Genomic DNA, 25,031 nt, shown 5'->3' on the forward strand with positions numbered 1-25,031 from the left:
GACCTCTACAGCCCTGAATGTCAGCGGAGACCATGTCAACTAGATGCGCCCCAGAGACAGATGCCCTGTGAAGACCTCGTCACCTCGAGGGCCATCGGGACAAGACCACGGGAACCAGATGAGTGCTCTGCTCAATCTGACCTGTGTTGCAGCCTGGAATTAAAACACACCATGCTGGTTTCGTCTGGCCAGAGGAGAACTGGCTCCCCGACTAACCCTGGTTTCTCCCAAGGTTTTTTCTCCATTTCTGTCACCGATGGAGTTTTGGTTCCTTGCCACCGTCACCTTTGGCTTGCTAAGTTGGGGACACTTGACTGATTGCACAGACAATATTGAAAGAGAGCTGAACTGGATGATGACATTACTGAATCATCAATGATCACTTATTGTCTTCTTGCATTATTGACCAACTATTTTCCTGTTTAACACTGTAAAGCTGCTTTGACACAACCAGTATTGTATAAAGCGCTCGATAAATAAAGGTGACTTGACTTGACATCTCGGCTGGCCTGAAGGTTCTCTGAGGCGCACTGCCAATGTAAAACACTCATGCATAAGTATATCATATATCAAAATGTCCAATGCTAAATGACTGCCATCTGGTCCCAAATCATTCAGCTGAATCACAACATGTGAATAAGGTGGACGGCTCAGGCCGGGATGTTTTGCAGAGCTCCAGTAGAGCTTTCAGCAGGCACGGACTGGATGTCCTCCAAAACCTCCCTTGCTCACCGGCTCATGCAGTTTTTCCATTATCCGGGAACAGTACAATAATGTGGCCAGTTACAGTCATATTTAATAGCAGAAGAGTGTTAGATCGCCAACAGTTGTATATCCTTTTGCAAACGCAATCATTACTATTGCTCACTGTTAGTGTTAGTGCTCTAAACCAGTGGTTCCCAACCCTGGTCCTGGAGGCACCCCAACACTGCACGTTTTGCATGTCTCCTTAATCAAACACACCTGATTCAGGTCATCAGCTCGTTAGTAGAGACTCCAAGACCTGAAACTGGTGTGTCAGAGAAAGGAGACATGCAAAATGTGCAGTGTTGGGGTGCCTCCAGGACCAGGGTTGGGAACCACTGCTCTAAACAAACGTCTAACAATAAGTATTTTAAGTTACTGCAGTGTGCATCTTCCTGCAGTGTTAGTGAATGATTCCTCAAATCATGAGTCTGGTTGAGGAGAAGTGTCTAGAGACCGGAAAATAATAGACTTGTGTACACTTTTAAAAATAAAAGTTCCAAAAATGGGTTTTCACAGTGATGCCATAGAAGAACTATCTTTGGTTCTCTAAAGAACCTTTCAGTGAACAGTTTTTAAAAGAACCATTTTACTTAGTGTGAACAACATTTTAAAATCTAAAGAACCTTTTTCCACTATAAAGAACCTTTTGTGGAATGAAAAGATTCCATGGATGTTAAAGTTTCTTCGTGGAACCATCGATGCCTATAAAGAACCTTTATTTTTAAGAGTGTAAGCAGCCAATCAAGGTACAAAAGCTGTTACTGGACGGTACCTTTGAAAGGTACGCTTTTTTTTTTACCTTATTTACCCCTAAAGAGGGCATATTAGTACCATAAAAATACATAGTAGTACCCAAGTAGTACATTTTAGTACCTTTTGAAAAGGTGCCATCTCAGTGACAACTTTTGTACCTTTTTTCTGCGAGCGATAGCATAGGAAAACACACTTTCTTCAGAAACTGTAAAACTCTAGAAATTCTTGTATGATTCTAACCATCTTCTCACTCCCTTCTGTAGGATTATCTCACATTATAAATTAAATTTAGCAATCACTGCAAGACTCAGGCTGTAAGAAATGTGACGGCATATTAGTTACCAAACACTGAGCATGAAACTGGCACATTATCAAGAGATGATCACAAAAACATCACCACTGCTAAGAAACTACAGCATAAAAAACAAATGACAGCCATAAATCAGCTTTACATGTTAATTTTGTTAGCTTATGCTGTCAGTTACACTGACATTTCAAATTAAGAATTCAAATCCCTCCAATCCATCATTTAATGCAAAAAACATTATCATAGAGTAATGCTACAGGTCAGAGGGAGCAACAACCTGCTTGAGTTAGACATTTAATTAATTTAGTGAATTACGCAGCTCTAACTGTCTTCATTGTGTAGGATGCATGTTTTAACCACATAGTTTTACCTCATATAGTCCTAATATTGCAGAACAAAAAGTCACAGAGAAATAGTTTGGAGCCAAACAGTCCAGCACAGTCTAACACACTGAAACCTTCTTCAACAAATTACTGTGACTTTTCACCTCATCATGATTCTCAAACCTTAGTCACATGATTTGAATTTACATGCTTGTGCAAATTAATTTACTCACTGTCCATCTTCTCCATTGTCCACCATTCATTGCCTTAAATAGGAACTAACAATAAGAAGAATAAGAGTAATTTCTTGTACCAGTTTTGAGCACAGATGCCTTACAAAGTAAATAAAAGTAATCTAGAAATATAAACAGAAACATTTTTAATAAAGAGTAATATTTCAAGCATCCATCTCTTCATAACTCTATCATGCCACAGATATTGTATAGTCAAAGACCCATGAAAAATAAGACGTGGTCTACAATTGATTTCAATAGAGAAGATGTGAGAGGCATGCTGGGATATCCTAATATGCATAACAAATTGGATTAAAATAAATATTTTATCAATGCATATTAATTTTGGATGATTTATATATAAGTATATTCATTATCAACATTTCTAGTTTCATTTTTTTTTATTTTGCATAGCATTTTCAATGCATTTGAAGCTTCCTTACATGCAATTTCACCAAAATGAGGTATTTTAAGAGTTGCCTACCTTTCGGAAAAGCATTTGGATTGGGAGTGATGTCTTAAAATGTTGCTTACGTAGGCAGCGCACTAGGTTTTGAAACCGAGCGTCAGATTCTCGTCTGTGAACTGCAAAGCAATAAAACGCATGTCAGACGTCAGCAGGTTCCAAAAACAAGATGAGGAAAGGAAAGGCAAGGGAGGATGTGTTTTACTGCTGTATCTGCAGGGTGAGAGCCAGAAGGCAACACTCAGTCCTTCCTTTGAATAAAAGCATCTGCTTTTATTGGCTAAATTGGCTTCAATCACCAAATTGCTGGTAATTTTTTTTTTCATATGGTTCATATCACAAAACATGTACAACAATGTGCACATTGGCTATTAAGTTAAAAAGAACACAGTGTTAAGTTAACTGGTGAAGACGGGTCTTTGATTGTGATTTAGTAGAAGCTTTTTGTAAAGTACTGAAGTACAGAAAGTACTGAAGAGTCACCCAAGAGAGACTGGAGTTAAGTGAATGACCCAAAAACATGTCCAAGTCATATTTAAGCCAAACCCAAAAGAAAAACTAAAATACATTTTGCATAAAATAAATGAAGTAGCATTTTGATGACAATTAAGCACATTTCCTTTCATTTTTCCTCCATCCTTTTGTTTAAAAAAATCCAAATCTTCTCAATGATGATGATATTAGATGGTTTTAAAATATTTTTTACTGTATTAAATTTAGAAAATATTTAAATTCTGAATCAGCATAGTTAAAATATAATATAAAATGTATTAGATTAATATAATAATATAAAATGTATAATGTATTAAATTTAGAAAATATTTAAATTCTGAATCAGCATAGTTAAAATATAATATAAAATGTATTAGATTAATATAATAATTATATATATATTATATTAATTTTAGTAAAAGTTCATCAAGTCCCCTTTTAGGGCCCCTTTTTAAGGTTTAAACAATTTAATGTTGTTTTGGCTTTAAATTCATGCCAAAAGTGTTTTCAAATAATTGTGATTATTTCAGATAATTGTAATTATATGAAAAAAAAAGTGTGAAATCAGTCAATTCGTGTCCTGTCTTGATAGAGTGACCAATAGATACAAGCCTACTAAACTTTTGATAGTTAAAGTGATCTCTTTTTTTTTTTTTTGTAATAATGAAATCTTTTTCTGACAAATCCATTAACTTCTACCTGTGGAGCAAAAGATAACATCAAATAATTCTCATACTGTTTCATCTGGATGTTGTCTAATACATTCCCTTCGACTGCTTCTTTCTAGGTGCAAAAGGTTTCACTACTCTGTGAAAAGAAAAGAGGAACATCCTTCCTTTCTTCCTGAGGATATGACTGGAAAGAAAGCAGCGAAGCATGCTGTGACAATACCTGAGCAGGAAGGATTTGACTGCGCCCTACTTGAGAATTAATATTACTTACTAATACACGTTTGGGAACCATTTATAAATTAGACTAGATGATTACATTTTGATGATGTGAGTGGTGCTTGAACGTGCATAACTCACCGATTAAGAATTGAAAAGGGGTGACGGGACTGAATGACTGTTACTGGTGTTTCTCTCCAATTTCCTGTCATGAGAAGGTCACCAAAATAAGAACAGGAGCATCTCGCGAAAATCACTGAATTGGGAAATCAAATGGTTAACAGTCACACAAAATGCAGTCCTACACTCTAAAAAATGCTGGGTTGTTTCAAACCAACTTTGGGATCTTTAATCAAAATCATAGTGGTTGCATGGGATTTAATAACGAGGCATTAGGGCCTCTTCATTTTGCCACATCGCCCATTTTCTGCCTGATTTATGTTGTGTTTTCATTCTTTGTCACTAATAAAACAATCCTAGTCTTCTTATGATTTCCTTTCATGGTCTGCTCTGGAGGGGAAAATGCAGACTGACATCTATGAAAACTTCCTACATGATGAAAGTACAGCTCGTTTGAGGTGTGACAGACTATGAAAGGAAATGAGGAGAAAGTCTGGCTCAGGGTGGGCTGCGTTTAATCTTTGGCTAATACTCTCAGTCACCATGCACACACCTACAAACCTTAAGCAGTATCAAAATCTAAACAAACTCCTTTTGTTGAAGGTACCGCTATCCACCCATGTTTCATTGAAGTCATGGAAACAAAAATATCGGAGAACAGTTAAATAGCCCTGTAGGATACTGATAAATGAATCGGATGTTTCCACCCTTTGCAAGTCCTTACTCACTGTGCCCACTTGAAAAAAGGTTGAAAAGAGCCTAAATCTATAGGTGTATTGAATTCATCATGCTGGTGTTTTCCTTACTGTGACATTCCACGCTCAACACAAACCCCAAATTACACAACTGTAATGACAACTTTTATCTTACCAAATTTGCAAGTAAATCAAATTGTGCTTTAAAGTGAAAATTATTAAGCATTATTAAGGTTAAATAAAACATTAATATTTCTGTCTATGTACAAGACAGTGGCCCTGAAAAGTATTTGGATGCATAAGTTACAAATAAACAAACAAATAAAATACAATAAATAAATTGCATCAGTTGACATTAGTTGACAAAATCAAAATCAATGTAAGTGTTAAGTTAAGCATGATTGAAGCATCCAAATACATTGACCAAAAGTTCAAAATACAAACTTTCTCATGGCAAATTATAAGAACAAACATTTGAGTGTGCATAATTATATTATTGAATGTGTTAATTAAAAATAAAATTATTTTTTAAAGGAAAATGAGCCTAAAAAATAAAATTTTAAATAAAATATTCTTTGTAAAAAAAAATCAAATTTGTAAAAACAAAGATTATTTAAGTATAAAATAGCCTACTATTTCAGTCTACTTCAAAATTGTACATTTAACTCACAGTGTAGCCTACTGTTATTATTATTTGTGAAATCACTAGCTATTTTTGAGTGAAACCCATTTTCGCCATTTTTTGAATCTATGTAAAATGTTGCAAATAACCTCTCTATCTATTTTAGGGAAGCTATAGCTTGACCAAAACATAGTTAGGCGAAAATGGGACATCTATTCGCGGTAACTAATTTGGAAATTAAATCCTCAAGATGGATATCCAGTGTCCAAAACCATGCGCACCAGCAGGGATAGATAGGAAGAAAGAGAGAGAGAGAGAGAGAGAATGAGTTCGAGGTGTGTGTGTGTGTTAGTGGCGCTGCGGGATCTCTGCCAGATAACACGAACTTCCTTTAATTTTTGGAGACATGGATGTCATTATAAATGCGGCACGGCACACCTCGAACTCATGAACGTGCTATCAACACGCTGGTACTTCTCCATAACTTCGTGAAGATATAACGTTATATAACGTGCCAGCAGAAATGAGAGACATCACAGTAATGGCGCTGGCGCTCGTTGTTCTGAGAGTTTGCGGGGAAAACATCAAAGACGGGTTTTGTGTTGATGGAAAATGCTTTGTCGTCCACCAAGACAGTGCGAGTTTTGACGCTGCGCAGCTCGTCTGTCAAGAGAAAGGAGGACATCTGATGACCGTGCGCTCCGAAGAAGCGGCCGATGTTCTCGGTGGGCTGTTGAGCGGCGCTTCTGGAGACTTTTGGCTTGGGCTGAAATATCAGTGTTCAGACTCAAACGATGGGTTGAAGGGATACAGATGGGTCACGGGAGACAACACAACCCACTACGTCAATTGGAAAAGCGACTTAACGGTTTGTTCTCCTCAATGTGTTTCGGTGTCACAAAAAGTTCTCAAATGGACCGAAAGAGCATGCAATGACAGAATTGAGGGGTATTTGTGCGAATACGACAACCCCGGTTACTGTCCGCCGCTTAGCATCGATGCACCAGTCTCATATCAAACTCATTTCGGATTTACAGCAAAGGAAGAGCTCAAAGAGATTCCTCAATTCACCATTGGGACACTGCAGCCGCTGAGAACGAGACACATCTGTGTCGAAGGCGCATGGCTTCAAGCACCGTGGAGTTGTGAAGCTGCTGGTGGTGGATGTGATTATAAGTGCGTTCAGAAAGGGCAAAGCTACGCCTGCACCTGTCAGCCTGGATTTAAACCCGACATCAACGGAGTCACATGCAGCAAGCAGGACGATGAGCCTTGCGCGCACGCGGAATGTGAGCACGAGTGCGCACGACTTGGCGATGCATTCGTGTGCACGTGTCGCCCGGGGTTTCATCTAGGTGCAGATGGGAAGTCTTGCGAAGGCTGCAAACCCGGCTTTCACATTGAAGGTGGCGTTTGCGTGGATGATAACGAATGCGTGTTTGCACCGTGCGAGCACTACTGCAACAACACTGAAGGTAGCTATCACTGTGTGTGCTTTCAGGGATACATCCAGTCTGTGGAGGACATGCACAAATGTAATATGCACTGTGCGGAAAGCAAATGCCCAGCTAACTGTGATCGCAACAACAACGCCCAGTGTAACTGCCCTGATGGTTTCCTACTTGAAGAGCAATTTTGCGTTGACATAGATGAATGCGATAGTGGTTACTGTGACCATGCATGTGACAATTCACCTGGAGGATTTCAATGTTCTTGCGATGAAGGATTCGTGCTTCTAGGCAAGCTCCAATGTAGAGAAAACTTTGAGGGTTCAGGCAGCTCGACGCCTTTTGATAGTTTTATACCTACGAGCAGATCTCCAACAGACAGGCCAGTGTCCATCTCAGCTGGCAGTCTTTTAGGAATAATGCTTTGCATTGTTCTTTGTATTCTTTTACTGGTCTGCCTCGCTCGCTGCATAATGAGACGTCTTAGTAAAATGCACCGTTATGATGTGGACAAAGGCCACCATGAAATCTTCGATTTTCAACAGGTGATCATTGAAAAACACAGCCTACCACAGACATTCCCAAGCAGATATATAAAAAGAGACACTTAAAGTCGGACGTCACGCAAACTGAAATGTAAATAGAACATAACAGTGAATATATTTGATTTTGTATGTAAACACAAATATATTAGGCTTAGACAATGTCAGAAAAACGGAATCTTACCTTGCACAAGTTTGAATGTCAGGATTGCTGAATGGTGTTGTTTGAAGAGAATAAATGCTATATTTTCATATAACGTGTAGCAAAATTTCCGGTAACACTTTAGAATAATGGTCCGTTGTTAACAAGTAACTAGCAGGAAGTAATAGGTAGCCTAGTACTACATTAACACTTAACTCAATACTATTAACTAATAGAGAAGCAAGATTAACTAAACAGTAAGTAGTAGCAAATTTAGGACAAGGTGATCATTGAAAAACACAGCCTACCACTGACATTCCCAAGCAGATATATAAAAAGAGACACTTAAAGTCGGACGTCACGCAAACTTAAATGTAAATAGAACATAACTGAATATATTTGATTTTGTATGTAAACACAAATATATTAGGCTTAGACAATGTCAGAAAAACGGAATCTTACCTTGCACAAGTTTGAATGTCAGGATTGCTGAATGGTGTTGTTTGAAGAGAATAAATGCTATATTTTCATATAACGTGTAGCAAAATTTCCGGTAACACTTTAGAATAATGGTCCGTTGTTAACAAGTAACTAGCAGGAAGTAATAGGTAGCCTAGTACTACATTAACACTTAACTCAATACTATTAACTAATAGAGAAGCAAGATTAACTAAACAGTAAGTAGTAGAAAATTTAGGACAAAAAGGTAGTTCCTTATTAGATATTTGATAATTACTCAATAAAAATATCCTCATTGAGAACTACTTGCGAACTATGACCAGTTAATAAAGAATAACCAATTAATTGCTAATCACAACCCGCTGGGTCAAAACAACCCAATAGCTGGGTTTGTCCCTTTTTAACCCAGCATTTTTTAGGGTGTATAGGCTCTCAAATATGGATCTTTCAGTGAGTGGGTCACGGAAGGAAAAAAATAAACCAAACAATATTTAAAAAAAATTTTTCATCAATAATCAAAGCTAGTGTGCCGATTTAATTACAAATCCATATATTATATATTTTAAAATATTACATAATTCATCAATGCCCGTTTGTCATGTATAATACACCAACCAATCATGATCTGGCACAAGTTCAAATTTCATTGGACAATAATTTGAAGTGGAGCAGTCATTTTCCGTTCTTATTCATAAATCGGTTGAAAATTGCATGGGACAGACGAGCTTATTTGTGGAGCGATCTGGATCTGCGGTTTGTCTCATTTTATAAATCAAATTACATCGCTGAGAAAATGGATGCTAAATGACTACAAAAGCACGGCACAAAACCATGCAGCGCCAAAAGTCGGCAATAATGGTAATCAGTATTCAATTCACTTATATTTATGTATGATACACGTTACTATTTCATGAAACTATCATAGTTAATGAAGCCCAAGTGCCACCTACAGGCCTATTATGTGAAGTGTAGGCTGGCGAAATGGTGACATGAAAGGACTTTATTATATTACCATTTTGATAATTATGCAGCATTATGAAAGTGTCTTATGCTCATCAAGCCTGCATTTATTTGATCAAAAATACAGAAAAACTATAATATTGTGCAATATTATTACAATTTAAACGTTTATCTATTTTAATATACTTTAAAATATAATTGATTTCTGTGATGCAAAGCTGAATTTTCAGCATCATTACTCCAGTCTTCAGAGCATGATCCTTCAGAAATCATTCTAATATGCTGATTTATTATCAATATTGGAAACAGTTGTGCTGCTTATTTTTATTTCTTCATTTATTTATTATTATTATTATCTTTTTTTTTTTTTTTTGGAACCCGTGATACTTTTTTAGGGTTCATTGATATAAAAAAATAAAAAGAACAGTATTTATTCAAAATAGGGATGTTTTCTAACAATATCAATCTTTATCACTGTTTCTATAAATGTAGCAAATCTTTGCTGAATTAAAACTAATTTCTTTCAAAACAAAAAAAAACTTTTCAACATATATCGTTACAAAAGTTATATTTTAAATAAATGCTGTGCTTTAAAAAAACAAAAAAACCCAAAACTTTTTATTAATCAAAGAATCCTGAAAAAAGTATCACAGGTTTCCAACATTGATAATAAATCAGAAAGGCATAAAATGTATTTTAAATGTATTTTTTCCCTGAGCACTATTGATATTTTACCAGTAGGTCTTTTGGAGTGGGATACATATTGAACTGACACGAAACAGTGCTCATAATTGTGAACTAATTCAATCATGAGCTTGTCAGCATCACTTCTTAATTATTAACATTTTAAAGTGAATTTTTATTTTTATCATTATTCTATGTGTAAGTTTGAAATAAACAGAGAACATCCATCCTTTGGTAAGAGTAGTAGTCACAATTTTAAAATGTAGCCGACTTATTTGGGGGATATCATATTCATAAATTAGTTTCCACAAAGAACCCAATTGTTCACTTTTAAGACGTTACTGTTGTGATTAGTAATTAATTGGTTATTATTTATTAACTGGTCATAGTTCGCAAGTAGTTCTCAATGAGGATATTTTTATTTAGTAATTATCAAATATCTAATAAGGAACTACCTTGTCCTAAATTTTCTACTACTTACTGTTTAGTTAATCTTGCTTCTCTATTAGTTAATAGTATTGAGTTAAGTGTTAATGTAGTACTAGGCTACCTATTACTCCCTGCTAGTTACTTGTTAACAACGGACCATTATTCTAAAGTGTTACCAAATTTCCTTTACAGTAGCCAACCTTGATTCGTCCTCTCTCTCCAATCTGTGTCCAAATATGAAGATAGAAATGCACAGTGCAGCATTAATGGACATTATTTCTAAACATTTGATTTAATCTTATTTGTGTTATTACCTTCCTACAGAAGTTTCTGCTGGTCTTCTGAGTAGGCTAATGTTGGTAAAGGACCTCCTCTAGTGGGCAGTAAGGAACTAGTTCAAGTGCAGTTAGATTACTTCATACTCTCACGTGAAATAAAAAGTTAGTGTTTTATCTTCAAGAGTGGCAAGACTTAATGTCCAATCATTGCAGTTGCTGTCAGTTGACTAATCATTGGTCATTCCTGTATTGCACAATTGTATTACATTTCTACGCTGTTTATTTCACTGTAAATAAATAAACGAAGATTCTGGTCTTAAAACGACGTTCTGAATAACAAAGTTCAATAAAACAGTTGCTACTGTTAAAATATTGCTACCGATGAAAACTCGCGACCTTATTAAAGAAGCTGAAATGATTGTAGTTTTCCAGAGTTACAGTGCTCACACTCGAACTCCTTTCCGGAAAACGAATCATTGTGTCAGAAAGTTATTTCCTATTTCAGAAATGTTGGGAAACGCAAATGAAATGAAGAGAGAGAGAACAGAGGAAGAACTCACTAGAAACTCAAGCGAGAGGACGGATAGCTGTTTATTCGACGCTGTACGAGTCTTAATATTGCATTATTGAAACTTCCTCATTATTTCACGCCAAAACGCTGTATGGATTAGTGACCGAACCCGGTAAGACGCTGAATTATTGCTGTGTTATTAGTCATGACCTCGTAGTAGCCTACAACTTTCAGATTGCTGAATGTATCAGAATGTGTCTTTTGTGTTGTAGTTAATGCTTTGAAGTCAGTGAACCTTGAACTAGTCAAACAAACAACTTACAAAAGCATGTCATCTCAAAAAAAAAAAAAAAATGTAACACTAAAATGCATGTTTTTTTCCCCCCACAGTGCTCTCAGAATGGAATATATATTTATACTGATCCTTTTTGGATTGTGCATCAACACTGAAGTTGTGAAAAGCACCTCGGTGTGTTCAGTTAATGACTATGCTGCCTTCTGCATAGATAGAGGTCTTCATCATGTGCCAGAGGTGCCCACGCATGTAAATCATATGGATCTGAGTTTAAACAGCATTGCTGAACTCAACGAAACCTCCTTTTCTCGTCTTGAAGGTCTACAAGTCCTTAAAGTCGAGCAACAAACACCAGGACTTTTGATCAGAAACAACACGTTTAGAAGACTCTCCAATCTAATATTACTTAAACTTGACTACAACTTCTTCCTGCAAATAGAGACAGAGGCTTTTAATGGATTATCCAACCTTGAGATTCTCACTCTCACTCAGTGCAGTTTAGATGGTTCTGTTTTGTCTGGTGACGTCCTCAAACCTCTGGTGTCTCTACAGATGCTTGTCTTACGCAATAACAACATTCACAGAATCCAGCCGGCATCATTCTTTTTAAATATGAGGAGATTCCATGTGCTGGATCTCTCTCACAACAATGTGAAGAGCATCTGTGAAGAAGACCTCCTCAGCTTTCAGGGTAAACATTTCACACTTCTGCAACTGGCCTCCGTGACACTGCAAGACATGAATGAGTACTGGTTAGGATGGGACAAGTGTGGAAACCCGTTTAAGAACATGTCCGTAACTGTATTGGACCTATCTGGAAACGGCTTTAAAGTTCCCATGGCAAAGCGTTTTTTTGATGCAATCACTGGTACAAAAATCCTTGGTCTCATTCTCAGTAACAGTTACAACATGGGCAGTTCTTTTGGTCATAACAATTTCCCAGATCCAGACAAATTCACATTCAAGGGTCTTGAAGCGAGTGGTGTTAAGACTTTCGATCTGTCCAGTTCAAATATTTTTTCTCTGTCATATTCAGTATTTAGTTATTTGCCAGATCTAGAACAAATTACAATGGCACAAAGTCAGATCAACAAGATTGAAAACAATGCATTTTTGGGTATGACTTTTCCCCCCACAGTGCTCTCAGAATGGAATATATATTTATACTGATCCTTTTTGGATTGTGCATCAACACTGAAGTTGTGAAAAGCACCTCGGTGTGTTCAGTTAATGACTATGCTGCCTTCTGCATAGATAGAGGTCTTCATCATGTGCCAGAGGTGCCCACGCATGTAAATCATATGGATCTGAGTTTAAACAGCATTGCTGAACTCAACGAAACCTCCTTTTCTCGTCTTGAAGGTCTACAAGTCCTTAAAGTCGAGCAACAAACACCAGGACTTTTGATCAGAAACAACACGTTTAGAAGACTCTCCAATCTAATATTACTTAAACTTGACTACAACTTCTTCCTGCAAATAGAGACAGAGGCTTTTAATGGATTATCCAACCTTGAGATTCTCACTCTCACTCAGTGCAGTTTAGATGGTTCTGTTTTGTCTGGTGACGTCCTCAAACCTCTGGTGTCTCTACAGATGCTTGTCTTACGCAATAACAACATTCACAGAATCCAGCCGGCATCATTCTTTTTAAATATGAGGAGATTCCATGTGCTGGATCTCTCTCACAACAATGTGAAGAGCATCTGTGAAGAAGACCTCCTCAGCTTTCAGGGTAAACATTTCACACTTCTGCAACTGGCCTCCGTGACACTGCAAGACATGAATGAGTACTGGTTAGGATGGGACAAGTGTGGAAACCCGTTTAAGAACATGTCCGTAACTGTATTGGACCTATCTGGAAACGGCTTTAAAGTTCCCATGGCAAAGCGTTTTTTTGATGCAATCACTGGTACAAAAATCCTTGGTCTCATTCTCAGTAACAGTTACAACATGGGCAGTTCTTTTGGTCATAACAATTTCCCAGATCCAGACAAATTCACATTCAAGGGTCTTGAGGCGAGTGGTGTTAAGGTTTTCGATTTGTCCCAATCACATATTTTTGCTTTGTCAAATTCAGTATTTAGTCATTTTTCAGATCTAGAACAAATTACATTGGCACAAAATGAGATCAACATTATTGAAAACAATGCATTTTTGGGTATGACTGATCTACAAAAGCTAAACCTGTCCAAAAACTTCCTGGGTAGCATTGATTCTAAAACATTTCAGAATCTAGAGAAACTTGAGGTGCTTGATTTGTCTTACAACCATATAAGGGTGCTTGGAGATCAGTCATTTCTGGGACTCCCAAGTTTACTCAACTTAAATTTAACAGAAAATGCTCTGGAGTCAATTCATGAATTTGCAACCCTACCAAACCTGAAGAAACTCTACTTGGGTGAGAACAGAATTTCATCTTTGTCTAGTTTACCCAACACTGCTAAAAATCTCACGACCCTTGACCTGGAATTCAACAGATTAAAAGACTTGTCAGATTTGTACACTATGCTACGGGAATTTCCTCAAATAGAAAAAATCTTTCTTCGAGGTAACATGTTTTCGATGTGTCATAATCGGAGACAAACAGTGGTTTCAGGCAAACTACAACTCCTTAATCTCGAGCTTTCAACAATGCAACTGATCTGGTCTGAAGGAAAATGTTTCAATGTGTTTAACAAACTTCACCAGTTAGAACTTTAGAAACCTTCAGTCTGGCACAAAAAAGGATGCAAGTGGACCTCGAAGACATTCTGGTGGTGCTGGTTGTAGGGAACATACCGCAGTACAGGTTACTAAAGTACAAGCAAGTGAGATCCTACATTGAGAACAGAAGATACCTTCTGTGGCCCGATGACAGCCAGGACTTAGATTGGTTTTATGACCAACTTTTGCATAAAATTAAGAAAGACACCAAGGTTAAGCAAACAAATAAACCAACCGGACAAACAAAGGCTGATGCAACAAATATCCATGCAAACCCAGCAGTATAATTATGGTATATTTGTTCATTACATTTTATATTACCAAATAATGCATAATGGAGATCTTGATTGGGTATAATTATCTCATGATTTCCATTTACAAATATATGATTTATAATGAAAAAATATTATACATAAAAATATTTGTCTGGTAACATGCTGCTAATTTCAGTAAATGCCTGAAAACGTAATCTGCAAATAAATGTCACAACCTGAAAATGTTAACTGGGAAAAAAAAAGCCACTCAGTAACTGATATTCAACTTATTTCCTGAATACAAGGGCAAAATATAATATTATAAATTGTTTTCTTTTTGTTGGCTTTGATAGTTACTTAATTTCTGGCCTTAATTTCACCTTACTCCATGGTGTTGAATGAGAATTCTTATGTTTTTAGTAACTAGCCTACTTGGGAAAGAAGAGGGGGGTTAAAAACAGAAGCAAAATAATACATAAAAACTCATTCATAGCTTTCATAGACAGCAAAATATATTGCTCTTTTTGAATGCACTCTTGTTAAGTTCTTACCCTTGAACTGGTTAGCTTAGCAGCTCTGTCCAGATTCAGTCTGCCAATAAACAAAAACAACGAGATGTCTCAGGGTCGACGATTGTTTTTAATATCCAAAAACTCCATACACGGGTGATTTAGTAAAGAAATCGTCAGTTGAATAATGAGTCAAAGTACCGTTAATTTTTGAATTATAAGCTCCCGCGCTTTTTTTTTTTTAAGGTACGAGCGCGATTCAGCAGCCAAACGTCGTCAACTTGATTCTTGGATTAACAATGTTCATCTTAATTAAATTATTTATATGCTAAACTTCACTATTTTTCCTCTAGTCATCTTCAGAATACAGGAAGATTTATTAAAACAGTTCAGTAGTCACAAATTAATATCTGCTCATTATTAAAGTTATCAAATACGACTGCAATAGCAGCTGATTTTATAGATATAATTGTTTCTTTAATTAATTAAACATACAAAGTTACTTTAATAACACGGGCTGCCCCTATATAGTAGATACTGCAGTTTAGTAGTCTAAATCCCCGTAAAACAAGCTGTCTCGTGCAGAGCGGAGTGATACTGCACTATAATCACTATAAGGGCAAAAAGGTAACAAAACACACCGTTACTGTGCTGCATATGTCACCGTTCCGTGAATATTCGTACTAGTATCTGAACGTTTGTTCAGTACTCACACTTGAAGAATCCCTTACCGGAAAATGAGTCACTGGGTCAGAGTTATTTCCTATTTCAGAAACGTTGAGAAACACACATGAAACGAAGAAGGGGGAGAGAAGAGAGGAGGTACTCCACATTATCGCCGCACGGAACTCTTGAAACTTGACAATAAAATGACTTCAGAAACTGCTGAACAGTTTAACACTGGATTAATGGCCGAACAGGTAAGGCGCGAAAAACTATTGATCGGTTGTTATTAGTATTTATGCACTCTGCAGTAAAGCTCTCACACGTATCGGATCACTGATAGTAAAATCTCGTAAGAATGTAATGAATTTCACATTAAAAACTTGTTTAAGCCCCTAAAGTCACTGGACTTTGAACTATAAGCAAACGATTTGTAAGATAGGCTAAACCTGTTACAGAAGTAGCTGGCTGTGCTATTAGATCCCTTACCAAAAAGAAGTATACTTCAAGTTTATTTTAGTAAGTATACTTAAGTAAAGTTCAAGTATATTTTTAAGTATACTTTATGTAGTAAGTATACAAATATCAGTGTACTAGTAGTATACTTGTAAGTGTACTATTTCAATACTCCTTGGGACTAAATTGGCCCACTTTCTAGTATATAAAAATATACTTTATTTATATATATAAAGTATACTTTAAGTATAACAGTAGTAAACTTTGAGTACACAACTAGTTTACATCAAAATGTTTAGTTTGTACTGCAACTATACTAAAAGCTTATTCAGTTCTGTGGTTGTAGTCTTTACTAAATTATGCTTGGATTGCATTATTTAACTTTTTGGTGTCCACAATTGCAAACTTAAAATGCACAATACTTTACCCAAGAAAGAAAATTTTGCCATCATATAGCTTACTCGCTCTTGTGTTTCTGACTTCCTTCTACTGCAGTGGAGTAGCTACAAAAGTAAAAATATTTGAGTAACACAACAGAATCATCTTTTTTTGGGTGAACTATTTTAACCTTCCTTTTTATAATGTGTGTTTTTTTCTACAGTGATCTGAGAATGGCAACAAGACACATATTATCTCTACTCCTCCTTGGATTATGCATGAGCACTCACATTGTGAAATGCACCTCCGTGTGTTCAGTCGACGGCTCTGTTGTCCTCTGCACAGATAGAGGCCTTCAAGAGGTGCCAGAGCTGCCCAAGCATGTAAATAACTTGGATCTGAGTAACAACAGCATTGCTGAACTCCATGAAACATCCTTTTCTCATGTGGAAGATCTACAAGTCCTCATACTGATGCACCAAACACCAGGGCTTGTGATCAGAAACAATACATTCAGAAGACTCTCTAATTTAACATCACTTCAGCTAGACTACAACCACCTGCTGCAAATGGATACAGGAGCGTTTAACGGATTATCCAACCTTAAAAATCTCACTCTCAGTCAGTGCAGTTTAGATGGTTCTGTTTTGTCTGGTGACGTCCTCAAACCTCTGGTGTCTCTACAGATGCTTGTCTTACGCAATAACAACATTCACAGAATCCAGCCGGCATCATTCTTTTTAAATATGAGGAGATTCCATGTGCTGGATCTCTCTCACAACAAAGTGAAGAGCATCTGTGAAGAAGACCTCCTCAGCTTTCAGGGTAAACATTTCACGCTTCTGCAACTGGCCTCCGTGACACTGCAAGACATGAATGAGTACTGGTTAGGATGGGACAAGTGTGGAAACCCGTTTAAGAACATGTCCGTAACTGTATTGGACCTATCTGGAAACGGCTTTAATGTTAACATTGCAAAGCGATTTTTTAATGCAGTCAGTGGTACCAAAATCCAAAGTCTAATTTTCAGTAATATTTGCAGCCTGGGCAGATCTTCTGGTAATAATTCAAAAGATCCAGACAAATTCACATTCAAGGGTCTTGAAGCGAGTGGTGTTAAGACTTTCGATCTGTCCAGTTCAAATATTTTTTCTCTGTCATATTCAGTATTTAGTTATTTGCCAGATCTAGAACAAATTACAATGGCACAAAGTCAGATCAACAAGATTGAAAACAATGCATTTTTGGGTATGACAAATTTACTACAACTAAACCTGTCCAAAAACGTCCTGGGTATTATTAATTCTGAAACTTTTCAGAATCTAGAGAAACTTGAGGTGCTTGATTTGTCATATAATCATATATGGAAGCTTGGACATCAGTCATTTCAAGGACTTCCAAATCTACTCGACTTAAATTTAACAGGAAATTCGCTCAAATATGCACATACATTTGCAAGCCTACCAAGCCTGGAGAAGCTCTACTTGGGTGACAACAAAATTACACATGCGTCCAATTTACTCAACATTGCCACAAACCTCAAAACCCTTTACCTGCAATTTAACAAAATATCTTCCACGTCAGAGTTCTACACGATACTAGAGAAGTTTCCTCAAATCGAGGAAATTGTTTTTCGAGGTAACGAACTTGTTTATTGCCCTGATGACGAGCATAAAGTGCTTTCACAAAAAATACAAATCCTTGATCTTGCAATTGCAGGTCTGGAAGTTATCTGGTCAGAAGGAACATGTTTAAACCTATTTGACGATCTTCACCAGTTAGAAGCGCTTTTTCTTAGTTCCAACAGACTTCAGTCGCTTCCCAAAGACATTTTCAAAGACCTCAACTCTTTGATCTTTTTGGATTTGTCCTCCAATTCTTTGAAGTACCTTCCTAATGGTATTTTCCCTACAAATTTACAATATCTTAATCTTGAATACAACTCTGTTTATTCAGTAGATCCAAACCTCTTCAGCACCCTCAGCTACCTCAGCCTGCTGGGCAATGGTTTTAATTGTGACTGCAACCTAAGGGATTTCCAAACATGGCTAAATCAAACCAACGTAACACTTTTTCACCCCATTGAGGATGTGACATGTGCCAGTCCTGAGGATCAGTACATGGTTTCGGTTGTGAGATCCAGCATTCAATGTGAGGATGAAGAGGATGAGAGGAGCGTTGAAAAACTGAGGCTTGCGCTTTTCATTTGCTGTTCCACACTGATCATATTATTCACTGCCAGCGCCATCATTTATGTCTGTCAACGTGGCTACATCTTCAAGCTTTACAAAAAACTTATTGCCAAACTTGTGGATGAAAAGCAAGAGAAGCCTGAGCCTGATCCTGATCGATTCCTGTACGACGTGTATCTTTGTTTCAGTTCCAGTGATATTAAGTGGGTAGAAAGAGCGCTGTTGAAGAGGCTCGACTCTCAGTTCTCAGAGCAGAATACACTCCGCTGCTGCTTTGAGGAGCGAGACTTCATACCCGGGGAGGACCATCTTACCAACATGCGAAATGCTATCCAGAATAGTCAAAAAACCCTTTGTGTGGTGTCTGAACATTTCCTGAAGGATGGTTGGTGCTTGGAAACCTTCAACCTGGCTCAGTGCAGAATGCTAGTGGAACTTAAAGACATTCTGGTGGTGCTGGTTGCAGGGAACATACCGCAGTACAGGTTACTGAAGTACGAACAACTGAGATCCTACATTGAGACCAGAAGGTACCTTATGTGGCCCGACGACAACCAGGACTTGGAGTGGTTTTATGACCAACTTCTGCATAAAATAAGAAAAAACACCAAGGTTAAACAAACAAATGCTAAAGAAAAAGACAAGGTCAAAAACAATCCTGAAGCAGCAAATGTTCATGCGGACACGGCAGTGTAACTGTGAAGGACTTCGTTTGGACATACCTTTCTTTGCTTTTGGTGAGGTTCTCATTCGTCCTACTGTGTTTGACCCGCTTTCTTTTGGACATTGACGTCTACAAAAATGAAGTGTATTAAGCTTGACACCATACTGAACTGTATAATTATAAGAGTTTATTTTGTATTATCCAAAATGTGCTGTAGCATGAACTTTTCGCTCAGTTGGTGTAAAGTTCAATGGAACTGTGACATTACAGATGCATCTTTAATTGGATTAACAGATACCTGCATTAACACTGTAATTGCTTTAAATAATGTTTTATGTAAATAGCACACCATTTTAATTTTTATTTTCATACTGTTTCAGGATTTGGCACAAAGTTGAATAAATCATACTGTGTGTTACAATTCAAGTGTCAAGTCAATTCAAATATCTGTGGGACACTACTTGGTTTTTAAATAAAACATGACTTTTAAAGATAATGTACTACTTTGTAAAATTATACTTTGTTTATAATTCTATTTTGCATTCAGTTATTTGAATGAACCTTGGCAAATACCAAATGGTTACTGCTAAAAAAGGACAAATCAGAGGACAAATGTTGGATACACTACATATATATATATCTTTTTTTTTTTTTTTTACTACCGGTACCAATTATTTAAAATTTACCAAATTTGATGTTATACATTTAAATTATTATGATTAATACTATTATTACACCAGATAGCAGCCTTTAATGGTACACCCAATATTAACAAATAATACAAAAATTTGTAAATATTTATAATTATCTTTCTATTAAAAAAAAGAACAGAACAGATTCTAATTTTCAAAAATTAGTAAAAAAACGTACATGTCAAGAACATGACACTTAAAAGAATACTTAATTTTGCATGTAGTATATTTGACAAAAACAATTTTCTTTTGTGTTAAGTCACATAAACTGACTCAATTTCCCTGAAGTCCTGAGGCTAATGTAAATGTTTGCGCACTGCAGGAGGAGGCGATTTTATCTAAGAAACTGGAAAAAAGGAGACGACTTTGAAAGAAAGCACAATGAGTCTTTCAATTCACCATCACAGAAACTATTGAAGTTTGCTTGTGAAGTATTAAAAACTTTATAGGCAAAACATTCAAATCAGCATCAACAAAAAAGTGCATGACTCAATTACACACACAACACGCATACATAAAATATATACAAGTTCATATAAAATGTGCAGGAAAATAATTCTGATTATGTTTTTCTATTCCCATGAAAAAGTGATGGCCTGTGGCCAGAAATTAAAAACATTATCTAAAACAGATGTCACAAATACCAGCCAGTGGGTCAAAAAAATAGTGTCCTCTTAAATCAGACAAAAGGTTTCCTTGACGTCATGTCAGGATTCCCATGCACATAATGTCAAGAAACTCTTTCCTGTCAGGAAACAACCAGTTGCCTTTCTGTGCTAAATCTTAATATGGCAATATGTTCTGATATCTCAATCTAACGCTCTCATTTTAAATGTTAGCATAAACTCTCAGATGAGGCTTTTGAATTAATGGCAATAGTAGGCACGCTGGTTTTTGGTTTGTGAAACTCTACAGAATTGCACTTCGCTTTTACAGCCTTTTTAAAACAGTTAATTTTTTTGGGAGATACAGGCTCTGCCCTTTCATTATTGTCTTTGTTACTCAGATTGCATTTGACACTTCCTTCCGGTACCACTGGAATCGCTTCGCGAATCTCACGACTGTCCTGCAGCAAAACACAAGTGCCATTTAGTTTTGTTTTTATATGGTTCCATGGTATTTTGTGAGGGGTCTGGGAATTTAATGCTAGGTCCCCTGTCTTCTGTGTATCGTGATTAACAGTACAGACCCGAGTTGTGTCAGGTAAAGCACAGCGCTGAACATCTGGAAACGGAATGTGAGCTGGAAAGTTCTGGCTCTCTGGTAGAGGTGAATTGGGGCCACACGCGTTGATGTGGGACCCGTCGTGCACTGCAGTATCGGACGACAGTGCCTGATGCAAAAGTTGCACTGTGTGCATGCTGTAGCCCCCAGGGAAACATCTGTGAGGGGCTGGCCTTGATGTTTGGCTCTGTGAGCAATGTTGGAAGTGGCCACAGTTTACGTAGCAGTCAGCGGGAGTGTGCACTGTATCCCGTGAGGACCGAAGGTTCTGACCCACAGGTAAGTGATTGGTCTGTTTACCAGGGCATGGGGTTTCTCGAGATTGGCTGCAAGGATGGTAGGGAGTCCTTTGTCGCTCCCTCATATACTGATGCATGGAGTTCTCACAGGTGTACATTGTACTGTACGCAAATTGATGAAGATGTGAAAGCTCTGTGCCTGGTAAGCCATTTTCAATCTCAGGACTGGGTTCTCCTGGGTTGGTGCAGCTTTTCAAGGTTGAGTGATGAGAAGTGATGCCATTGTGCAACTGTGTACATGCTTCCTGTTCCTCATCAGAGGCCTTTTCCTCATTCCTGAAATTCAACGCCAAGGGCTCAAGCTCATAGTGTTCGTGTCGACCCTCACTTCTTGCGTTATCTATCTGGTACTTGGTTGTGTAGCAAGCACCGAGTTTACCTTGGTTCGGATTAGATTGGTTTTCAGATGTGTGCTCTGAAAAGGCATAGCACTGGAGTTTCTTTGGCAAAGGAATCTGTCCACAGGTGCCCTGAGGTCCCAAACAGCGACACATGCATTGAAAGAAAAATGTAGCAAATGCCCAACTAATGCACATGATTAGCATCAAAAATGTGCCCAGTTGAGTGTAGGCCAAAACTGTGGATGGCATCATCATCGCACCGGCTACAAAGGTTGTGAGTGCTGCCATCGCTATAGCCGAGCCCATTCTGCTCAAGGAGAATAGCACCTTTCCTTCCCTGTCCGGTTCTGGTGCAAGGCGGTACGCCACTCCATAATGGACAGCAAAGTCCACAGAGAGGCCTACAGCAACTGAGATGGTCACTGATTCGAGCACATTTAGTTCCCAACCCAAGAGCACCAGCGACCCAACTGTGACAAATATGGTTCCGGCGATGGATATGATGGCATAGAGGCTGATGATGATATTCCAGGTGGTCAGGAGCATAACACTGAAGGCCACCACCACCGACAGTGCCATAGCGATAAGAGTCCCATCCGATAGGCTGTCCTGCAGGTCATAGAACTCCAGGTTGCTTACAAACCATCCATAGCTTAGTCCTTCAGGAGCATCTGTCAGCTCCTCCTGAATCCAAGCATCCACTTCTCTGTAAAACTGATGCATCTTCTCGTACGCCAGAGTGAAATGGTAGGTACTTTGAAACTCGAGCACAATTGCTCGAATTGTGTCATTGATGTCAAACCTTGGCCCTGGAGTCTTGCTGTCAAGGTGGTAGATGGTGCTTCGGTCAAGCTCCATAATTGCCCGTTTGATACACAACTCAAAGACGTCTTGTCGGTAAGGGAATGTGGATTGACTACAACAGGGATAGACGGAAGCCTCGTCACAGTCTTGGTTTTCCATCCATTGCTTGAAAGTCTCCATGAAGCAGCTTGTGAAGTCTTGCTCCTCAGACTGGAACACAAAGCTCTGATTCCTAAGCTTCTGGCAAAAATTGAGAATCCATACCTGACTTGCAGGACTCGCAATGTTGAAGGTTGTGTCAAGTGTTAGTTTACCCTTATTTTTGGGGTTTAGCGGATCTCCGCTGTCAACTGGAGTAACTCCCCAAATGATGGTAATTGGCATGTGGAGGTCTTCCCCGTGGTTGACCCGTTCAAACATGAAGAGTTTTTTGTACTCCGCATCGTAGCGTTCAAAGGGATGGGAAGAGCGGAAAACCTGAAACTCCGACAGCTCCAGAGAAGGCAGTTTCATCTTGGGATTTACGCAAACAACGTAGGCACCACCCACCATCATCGCCAAGAACCACAAGAGCCACAAGTAGCGCAACTTGATCACGATGCAAGGCAAAACTTTCTCAAAGAAAACCCGACAGGCCTCTGAGATGCTAAAAAGACACTTGTTGACCATCTGGTACAGGCTTGTCCAAAACGTTGTAGCACCCTCCGTCTGGTGGTGTTGTGACCGAGAACAAGTTAAGAGGTTGACCAGGTACCGCTCATGTAGGACCACCACAGCTGGCAACCAGGTAACCATCAGTATGTAGTTAACCAGGATAGCAGTACCAGCATACACACCAAAGCATCGGATGGCAGTGATGTTGCTCACGTAGTTGGCATAGAAGGCAGCGGCTGTGGTAAAGCTGGTGACAAACATTGAGAGTGCCGCGTGCTGAAGCGTGACGCCGACTGTTTCAGAGAGTTCGGAATTGGGTTTGTCAAACTTTGTGTAGTTCCAGACATCGCAAAGCACAAATGCATCGTCGGCGCCAATTCCAACCAGTATGATGAGCGCAGTGAGGTTCATGAAGGGGAAGAAATCAAAGTTGAAGACCACACGGTACAGGAAGTACGAGACGATCAGCGAACTGATAATGGCAAACATTGTCATAAGGGTGATGAACATTGATCTTGTGTAGATGCACATGACCACCAACACGATAACAATAGCTATTGCTGGATACATGGTATCCGTCAGAAGGTAGTCCTGAAATAAGTTGTGTTTGATGCCAAATTCTATTCCTGTGATGGTCGTGATCCCATCCGAGGAGTTCCAGTTCTCAAAGTTGTCCAAGTAAATGTTCATCATTGTTTCACCTTTCTCCGTTGGGGAGAAGAGCATGCTGTACTTGAGGTTAGGCGGAAGGTAGTCCGTGTTCTTTGGATTCAGAAAGTCTTTGTCCACCAAAAAGTGAAAAATCTGATATACGGCATTGTATTTTGTACACTTCCGTGGCACATTGCCACACTTGAGGTCCTTCTTACGGGTCGTCATGTCCCAGCACTCGGGACCAAGAGTGCCGTTGTGGTAATACTTTGTACAGGAGCGCAGGATCTTCAAAGTGTGGGAAACATCTCGCTCTGTGATCTTTTGGCAGGAGGACTTGTTAGTAAGGACGGCTATGTAGTTCCCAAGCGTCCAGCTGGGACAGCAGGAGGCAGCAGTGGTGCGCTGACACAGATCCAAGTACTGGGGATGGGAGCGAACCTGCAGGACCAGACATGAAAAACACCAGTAAAACACTAAAAAATATCAATATATGCAATGCAATGCTACATACCCGTGTATTGTCAAAATTGCACATGGATTTTATTGCCTGTATATTCCACAAGTTCTTTCCCTCTGCAGAGGCAAATACGATTCGGGAATAGCTGTCACCTGTAGAGAGACAATAATTGGTGGTTAAACACTCACAGAAAAAAGGTACAAAAGCTGTCACTGGGGCGGTACCTTTTCAAAAGGTATATGGTACTATAAGCTGCTAATATGTACACTTTAGGTACTAATATGTACCTTATATGCACCCTTAAGGGGTAAATAAGGTACAAATGTATACCTAGGGCTGGACGATAATTCAATATCAATATACCTTTTGAAAGGGTACTGCCCCAGTGACAGCTTTTGCACTTTTTTTTTCTGAGAGTGAACCAAAAGCCAGCAGCTTTTCTTCATGAACCACTAGGTGGCAGATTTGATTAATGTCAACACATCAAACTTTAGTACTATGCATTTAATACATTTGCGCTTAATTTTGGCAGCATACTATTGACTCCAGAAGTAATACTTTTGTTAATGCACACAAAACCAATTCTGCGCAGTTAATAAGGTTAATGTTGAATGTAAACACAAACAGATGTCCTAGAAATGAAGTGCAGAATATAAATAGAATACAAAGTGCCTATATATATATATATATAT

General features: G+C 38.2%; 4 protein-coding genes and 1 pseudogene across 5 annotated transcripts in view; 4 read left to right on the forward strand and 1 right to left on the reverse strand.

The window, feature by feature from the left end:
- The first annotated feature begins 6,186 nt into the window (after nucleotides 1–6,186).
- LOC107669416 (thrombomodulin-like) lies at nucleotides 6,187–7,704 on the forward strand. Its single transcript, XM_016461623.1, has one exon. The coding sequence runs from the start codon at nucleotides 6,187–6,189 to the stop codon at nucleotides 7,702–7,704; it is 1,518 nt and encodes a 505-aa protein (XP_016317109.1).
- On the forward strand, nucleotides 7,081–12,515 carry LOC107669417 (toll-like receptor 5; the record flags this gene model as incomplete). The annotated part of the gene is made up of 2 exons (XM_016461624.1): nucleotides 7,081–7,120; nucleotides 11,489–12,515. A coding segment is annotated over exon 2 (1,017 nt), but the record flags the coding sequence as incomplete, so codon positions are not given.
- A 26-nt stretch (nucleotides 12,516–12,541) lies between these two features.
- Nucleotides 12,542–14,658, forward strand: LOC107669444 (toll-like receptor 5; annotated as a pseudogene).
- Nucleotides 14,659–15,508: 850 nt separating this feature from the next.
- On the forward strand, nucleotides 15,509–19,415 carry tlr5a (toll-like receptor 5a). The gene is made up of 2 exons (XM_016461667.1): nucleotides 15,509–15,781; nucleotides 16,582–19,415. Exon 2 carries the CDS (start codon nucleotides 16,592–16,594, stop codon nucleotides 19,244–19,246), a length of 2,655 nt encoding a protein of 884 aa, XP_016317153.1. The 5' UTR covers nucleotides 15,509–15,781; nucleotides 16,582–16,591; the 3' UTR covers nucleotides 19,247–19,415.
- Nucleotides 19,416–20,138: 723 nt separating this feature from the next.
- disp1 (dispatched homolog 1 (Drosophila)) overlaps nucleotides 20,139–25,031 on the reverse strand; it is a 51,969-nt gene continuing 47,076 nt past the window's right edge. The window contains exons 7-8 of one of the 2 annotated variants that reach the window (XM_016461679.1): nucleotides 24,394–24,491; nucleotides 20,139–24,320 (exon numbers count right to left, since the gene is read on the reverse strand). In XM_016461679.1, the coding sequence (XP_016317165.1) occupies nucleotides 20,742–24,320; nucleotides 24,394–24,491 (3,677 nt within the window). In that variant the 3' untranslated portion in view covers nucleotides 20,139–20,741. The remainder of the gene's footprint in view (nucleotides 24,321–24,393; nucleotides 24,492–25,031) is intronic. The other variant, XM_016461681.1, reaches the window with a different exon arrangement.

Source organism: Sinocyclocheilus anshuiensis, unplaced genomic scaffold, assembly GCF_001515605.1.
Source record: "Sinocyclocheilus anshuiensis isolate Anshui unplaced genomic scaffold, SAMN03320099.WGS_v1.1 scaffold96, whole genome shotgun sequence".
Classification (NCBI taxonomy): Eukaryota; Metazoa; Chordata; class Actinopteri; order Cypriniformes; family Cyprinidae; genus Sinocyclocheilus; species Sinocyclocheilus anshuiensis.

Coding starts and splice junctions, on each gene's coding strand:
- LOC107669416 (XM_016461623.1), top strand. CDS start 6,187: ATGGCGCTGGCGCTCGTTGTTCTGAGAGTTTGCGGGGAAAACATCAAA.
- tlr5a (XM_016461667.1), top strand. CDS start 16,592: ATGGCAACAAGACACATATTATCTCTACTCCTCCTTGGATTATGCATG.